At 38.1% G+C, this 6991-nt stretch overlaps 1 protein-coding gene across 1 annotated transcript in view; it reads right to left on the minus strand.

The window, feature by feature from the left end:
* Positions 1 to 6991, minus strand: part of LYVE1 (lymphatic vessel endothelial hyaluronan receptor 1) — a 428786-nt gene that overhangs the window by 318046 nt on the left and 103749 nt on the right. Inside the window, exon 4 of the mRNA XM_044059009.1 lies at positions 4384 to 4956. Within this exon, the coding sequence (XP_043914944.1) occupies positions 4384 to 4956 (573 nt within the window). The remainder of the gene's footprint in view (positions 1 to 4383; positions 4957 to 6991) is intronic.

Below are 6991 nucleotides of genomic sequence, written 5' to 3' on the forward strand. Positions count from 1 at the left end.
CAGCAAGTGGAAAAGATTTACTTTTTGGCTGAAAGAAAAACAGGTAGATCCCTTTTCAGCACCAGCATCGATAGTACTGGAGTATCTAGCCACCCTATTTCAATCCGGTCTATCGGCCTCTACCATTAGAGTTCATTTGGCTGCAATATTTAATTTCCATGATGGCGTCCAACACTCCTCTCTTATGTCACACAAATTATGCAAGACTTTCATAAAAGGAGTGAATCATTTAAAACCCCCTTTTAGAGAACCTACTCAACCATGGGACCTGTGATTAGTCCTACAAGCTTTGACAATGCCATCTTTCGAACCAGCTTCTTCTTGCGACCTTAAATATTTGTCATGGAAAACCTTGTTTTTGGTCGCCATTACTTCTGCCAGATGTATCTCTGAGCTTTAAGCCTTATGCATCAAGAATCCATATTTGATTTTTCATAGAGATAGAGTGTCATTGAGAACTAATCCTTCCTTTCTGCCAAAAGTGATCTCTGAAATGCCCATTAATCAAACCATTGAATTGCCAGTTTTCTTCCCCAATCATTCAAGCAATGGAGAGTATTGCCTACATACCCTAGATATTCACAGGCAAATTCACTTCTACGTGTAAATCAGACAAGTTATTTTTGGCTTATTCTGGACCTAGATTAGGATGTGCTGTTGCTAAGGTCACATTGGCTAAATGGTTGAAAGACTGTGTGACTTTCATTTATAGACAACATAATATTCCTTTAACTACTACCATAAAGGCTTATTCTACAAGGTCGGTGGCAACTTCTGCTGCCTTCCATGCCAGAGCTTCTTTACATGACATCTGTGCAGCTGCAACTTGGGCTACCCCTCATACCTTCATCAGTCATTGCAAATTGGATTTGGCCTCCAGGGGAAGAGCATCTTTTGGTTCTACAGTGCTCAGGTATGTCCTTCCATGAGAGCCTCCCAGGAATAAAGGTAGCTGGGGACTCTGTCCCACACGTAAGGAATGAACGAGGATTAACAATATCAGATAAAAAAGTTATGTCTTACCATAACTTTCCATCTGTATTGTTGATCCTTCTTCAGTCATTACGACCCTCCCTCCTTCCCCCTGCTGTGGCTTTTAGTGGATCTCACCATCTGGATCTACTAGGTCATTTCACCAGAGGGAGCCTCTACCTTCTTTTGACTTGCAAACTCAATCTGAGGTAACAGGGAGAGGGGAATTCTGAGTAAGAGTTTTAGCTTGAGAGTTTGTAGCTGACGTGAGCTTGGAAGATGGCTGGCTCGGTTCCGAGGTCGGAACCGATGACCCACAAGTAATGACTGAATGAGGATAAACAATACAGATGGAACATTATGGTAAAGACATAACTTCTTTTTTTGGAATCTTCACTTTAAAAAAAAAAGTGCAAAAATGCAGACAAATCCTACATTAAGAAACCTCAGCAACAGAGAATACTGTTTTCAAAAGGGGCTTTGCACAGTATACAGATAGATTTTGCAGGACCACTACCTCCAGAAAAAGAAAGATATTGATATTTGCTGGTAGATGTACATACATTCAATAAATGTGGAGAAGCAATTCCCACACACACAAAAAAAAATGACAGCAAAGACTACAGCATCTAAACTATGGAATAATATGTCTTTCTTATTGAGGATGACCTCAGGTAATTGAATCTGATAATATAGCAATAACCCTCGCCTGGGTCTGGGTAATGCTGGATTTACCCACGGTTGGTGTGGTTTGATCATGAGGGTGAAGCCCGAGTGGTCAAACAAAGACATCCATGGGTAAATCCAGCATTAACCACACACAGAAGTGGGTTATTGCTGTTATACAATGACATTATTTAAGAAAAAGAATAATTACTTTTCTTAAATAATGGCATTGTATAATGCCTCCTTGCTGCCCTTCCGCAGCTGCCTGGTATTCTGCAGCAATTCTGATGTACTGCGCATGCGTATGCTTATGCAGTACATCAGTGCTGTGGGCGGAAGCAATGGAGAAAGCAAGATCTCCGTTGCTTTTTACAAACTGTCTCGCTATGTTAAAGGATTTTAACATAGCGAGACAGCTTTAAAAAAAGCAATGGAGAATCTCTGTTGCTTTTTTTAAAGTTGTCTCGCTATGTTAAAGCTATTTAACATAGTGAGACAGTTTTGAAAAAAGCAACGGAGAAAGCATGGTCTCCGTTGCTTTTTACACACTGTCTCACTGTGTTAAAGTAGTTTAACATAGCGAGGCAGCTTTAAAAAAAGCAACGGAGAATCTCCGTTGCTTTTTTTAAAGCTGTCTCACTATGTTAAACCCATTTAACATAGCGAGACACCTTTAAAAAAAGCAACGGAGATTCTCCGTTGCTTTTTTTAAAGCTGTCTCGCTATGTTAAACTTGTTTAACATAGCAAGACAGTGTAAAAAAGAGTTATACTAATGGAAAAAGTCCGGATAACTGGACCTTTTTCCATTACTATAACTCTGATTTACAACGTGTATGCTGATTGGTCAGCGTGCACGTTTTGGAATATTAATGGGGGGTCATTGTATAATGGTCCATATTTCACTAGTCAGGTTATGAAAGAAGTTTGTAATCTGCAAGGGATGTAATAAAGATTCCATATCATCCACACTCAATGCAATGGAAGAGAGAATGAACAGAACTGTAAAGCAGAGACTTACTAAAGCTTGATGAAAAAGCTAGGTTATGTATTTGCTAAGTATTTTCATGGGCACTAGGGCATCTCCCAATGTAAAGTCAGGATTTTCACCATTTGAGTTAATGACTGGGAGAAAAAAACGTCACTGATTCTTCTGTTTGATTCAGTTATGAGGTTACAGCCTTCTTCCTTCACTATAGCACATCACCAGGCTGGGTTGAAGACTTTACAATAATCTGTTAACAACATGAGTTTATTTCCTACAGAAAAAAATGTATAAAATGTTTACAAATGCATCTGAAATAGTACAGCTAAAGCCAAGTCATGCTAAAACAATTTGTGTTTGGAGGTTGTTTTGCTTCTGACTGGGAGGGACCATATACTATAATCAGATAGATAAGATCTCTAGTTTTTCGTTTCCTCAGAGCTCAGCAAACCTTGGCTACTTCCCTGTACTTCAGGAAGTGTTTCCTGAATCCTAAGTTCTCACACTGTATTAGTGCACTTGCTTTTCATTGTTTACATGTTTGCTGCTTGTATTTTGTACTTTTCTGAGCACTTACTGAGGTACAGTGAACTTGAAACTTATTGACTATCATGTGCAGCCCCTGCCTTGGGTGTGAAAGACTTTGCCCACCCAGGAAAAACATTTAATTTGAATGCTGTTTTATAAAGTGGGTTTGTTCAAAATTGGATCCAAACCATTTGCTTTGCAGTTGGTCATCTTAAACCAACTTGTTTGGCTTGAAAACTGCTATACATATGCCTATATTTTTTTGCTGACTTTATTTCTTCATCTGCATGTGTGTGTGTGTGTGTGTGTGTGTGTGTGTGTGTGTGTGTGTGTGTGTGTGTGTGTGTGTGTGTGTGTGTGTGTGTGCATGGGGGGGGGGTTGTGTGAGTGTGTGCCTATTTTAACACTCTTGTGTTTACTATACTATCTTGGAACTGAGTCTTGAAGGAAGCTGGTCTAATTACATTACTTTTAATAAATATTAAATAAATAAAAACTACTATTTAACAAGGGGAATGCATTTATAAATTATAGTTTTTTATCTATCTTCCTAGTGTTCACTACAAAAGCTTCCTTACATCAGAACATTACATACAGATTTCACTAAAATGTAAAGTCAGCAGTTACCAGGAAAATAAATGCAGTAGAATATTACAAGACTTTTAAGAAGCTTTTCACACAGAATGTTCCTTTTCCACAGGCAAACAAACTCCCTAAACCTCCAGATATGTGGGGCTGTACTCCATATCCACTCTCCAGTTATAGCTGCACAGCCTTGGAGATGATTACAAAGCTCATTTGCACTCAAGTTTGAAGCTATGGGATTTTGGAGTCAGAATAATTAATGGATATGTGGGAGGCCCACCCTCCCTTCATTATATGTGCAGGAAGGCTCACCCTTCTCCCATCATCAGGTGTGCAAAAGAGGCCCATAGTCCCCTCATCAGGTAAACAGAGATGTTTGCCCTACAAGAAAGTATATGTGTCTGTCTAGACTCCATTTGATTTTGAACCCTTTTGATTATTCAGATAGTGTATTTTTGGAGTTAGCATTCTTTTCTCAAAAAGCAATAATCTGAGTTCATAGTACTCACATTTCTGTACCAAATCCATCTTTCTATTAGAATTAAACTGTCTTGTTTATTAATTATGTTTTACAAATTTGTCACAGGCTTGAAATTTAAACAAGTAAATAGAAACACCTTCTTATAAAGATGAGCAAATGCATTTTACCTCCATATGTTGTTTCTTTCTGTATTAATTCAGTTGTACCATATGCTAGATTGTTCTGTACAGAATCTTTTGAAGTGTACATTGTGCTGTATATGGTACTCGTTGTTGGCACAGATGCTGCTATAACATCTCTTGAGGTTCTCAGTGTACTATATATGGTACTCAGTGTTGATATAGATTTAGATTTGACATCTCTTGGAGTGCTTGATATAATATTTATGGGATTCAATGTCGATACATATGCGGATGCAGATTTGACATCTCTTGAGGTGCTCAGTGTACTATATATGGTACTCAGTATTGATGTAGATGCAGATTTGACATTTCTTGGACTGCTTGGTGCACTATTTATGGGATTCAATGTCGATACAGATGCGGATGCAGATTTGACATCTCTTGGAGTGCTCGGTGTACTATATATGGTACTCAGCGTTGATACAGATGTCAATTTGGTAGAAGATGATACAGAATTCTTCACTGTTGGCATGTACGTTTCTGTTTGTGTTGTTAGTTTAGTCTGAAAAGTAGTTGAGGTGCTTATTGTAATAGGCTCACAGGAATTAATATTTCTGTCTGCAAAACATAATGAAGAGATGGATGATTAGTTCATGCACATGGTTTCCAATTTATCATTATTACCTTCAGACCGAACGGACAAACTGTAGTCTCGATATAAAGAAGCACTTTTTTACATAAATGGGTGGCAAATAAGTACACAAGCTTGTTGTGATTGTAGTGCAGAAAAAACACTCCGCAATTCAAGAAGAGTTTGGATAGGTGGAATGCAAGACAGACTACTGAGAAGAAAAGGTTCTGGGCAGACCAGCTAGTTCATAAGTTATCTTCATTATGGTATCATATACATCTGCATGCATTATATGTGCTGACATTAATTATTCTCACTTACTATCATCACTGTATTGTGAAACATTCAAAGTTTCCCCTCCTTTTATTTTAGTGTTCCAGTGAGCTCAGGAAAAGTATAACACCTTATTTTAGTTTTCAGGATACCTGCTACTAATCACAGGGTAGGCACTAAGAATGCTGACGGAAGACAAAGGCTGCACTTGATACACAAATTACCTTGGCTGCAAGATCAAGAAACAAAGGCCAGTAGGGAAAATATCTCATTTTGGAACTTTCTGTTCTGATTCTGGTAGAGATTGAAATCATTTTTCAAGTTTCAACATTTTATAGCATCCAGCTGGATGCTGTGTGAAATCATTCTACACCAGTCAGCTCTTTTTACTAAGCCTAGTGGTTTATGTTACCTGTATTTTGAATCTCTTGTCCAATTAATTATAACAAATCACAACAGCCTTTGTCTTCCTATAACAGCAATACATATTATAATGCAGTGTTCATGAAATGCTATAAACATCATGTACAAACATAATTTTCACACATTTTTTTACTGTAATTATGCTTTCATTCTAAAATGTGTATGTTACTCCAGTGTAACTTTATTTATTTTCAATATAATAAGCTTGTGTTTATGTTTACTGTATGCTGAGCAGCTGTCCAGTTACTTTATGATTTGATGTCCTCTGTTGCAGCCTTCTGAAAATACAGCTGTAGGTAAAAACATTAGCAGTATAAAAGTATTCTTTCTGCAGAGGACAGTAGATTTAATCACATAAATTGGCAGATAATACATCACAATCAATCGGTAAATCAATCAATCAGTCAGACAGGCAATAAATCAATAAATAGCTAAATGCAGTTATAGACAAAATGTAACAAAAGCAAAAAATGGAACTGGGTGAGATTCCTAATAAAGTGTATAATGTTTGTCAAACAGTACAATAACACAGGTATCAAACTTATAAATAGTGGTCTAGTATGAGATGATCACTTAAAAAAAAAAAAAACTAAGGTTACATGGCTTACCTCAATGATCATCTCTCCAGTGATATCAAATTGCATCTGACTTTTGTAGTGATCCCCATAAATAGCCACTGCCATCCACAAAGTTTACTAAGCAAGTAGGGAGGAAATGGAAGAAGATCAACCAAAGTACCAAGATAAAACCCACATGGACTCACAGAGAACATGCAGACTCCATTCAGAAGGCACACCAGCCAAGAATCAAACTGGAGAACCTGGATCAACCAAAGTACCAAGGTAAAACCCACATGGACTTACAGAGAACATGCATACTCCATACAGAAGGCACACCAGCCAAGAATCAAACTGGAGAACCTGGATCAACCAAAGTACCAAGGTAAAACCCACATGGACTTACAGAGAACATGCAGACTTCATTCAGAAGGCACACCAGCCAAGAATCAAACTGGAGAACCTGGATCAACCAAAGTACCAAGGTAAAACCCACATGGACTTACAGAGAACATGCAGACTCCATACAGAAGGCACACCAGCCAAGAATCAAACTGGAGAACCTGGATCAACCAAAGTACCAAGGTAAAACCCACATGGACTTACAGAGAACATGCAGACTTCATACAGAAGGCACACCAGCCAAGAATCAAACTGGAGAACCTGGATCAACCAAAGTACCAAGGTAAAACCCACATGGACTCACACAGAACATGCAGACTCCATATAGAAGGTACACCAGCCAAGAATCAAACTGGAGAATCTGGAT

Source organism: Protopterus annectens, chromosome 17.part0 (genome assembly GCF_019279795.1).
Source record: "Protopterus annectens isolate FY-2018-M chromosome 17.part0, PAN1.0, whole genome shotgun sequence".
Classification (NCBI taxonomy): Eukaryota; Metazoa; Chordata; order Ceratodontiformes; family Protopteridae; genus Protopterus; species Protopterus annectens.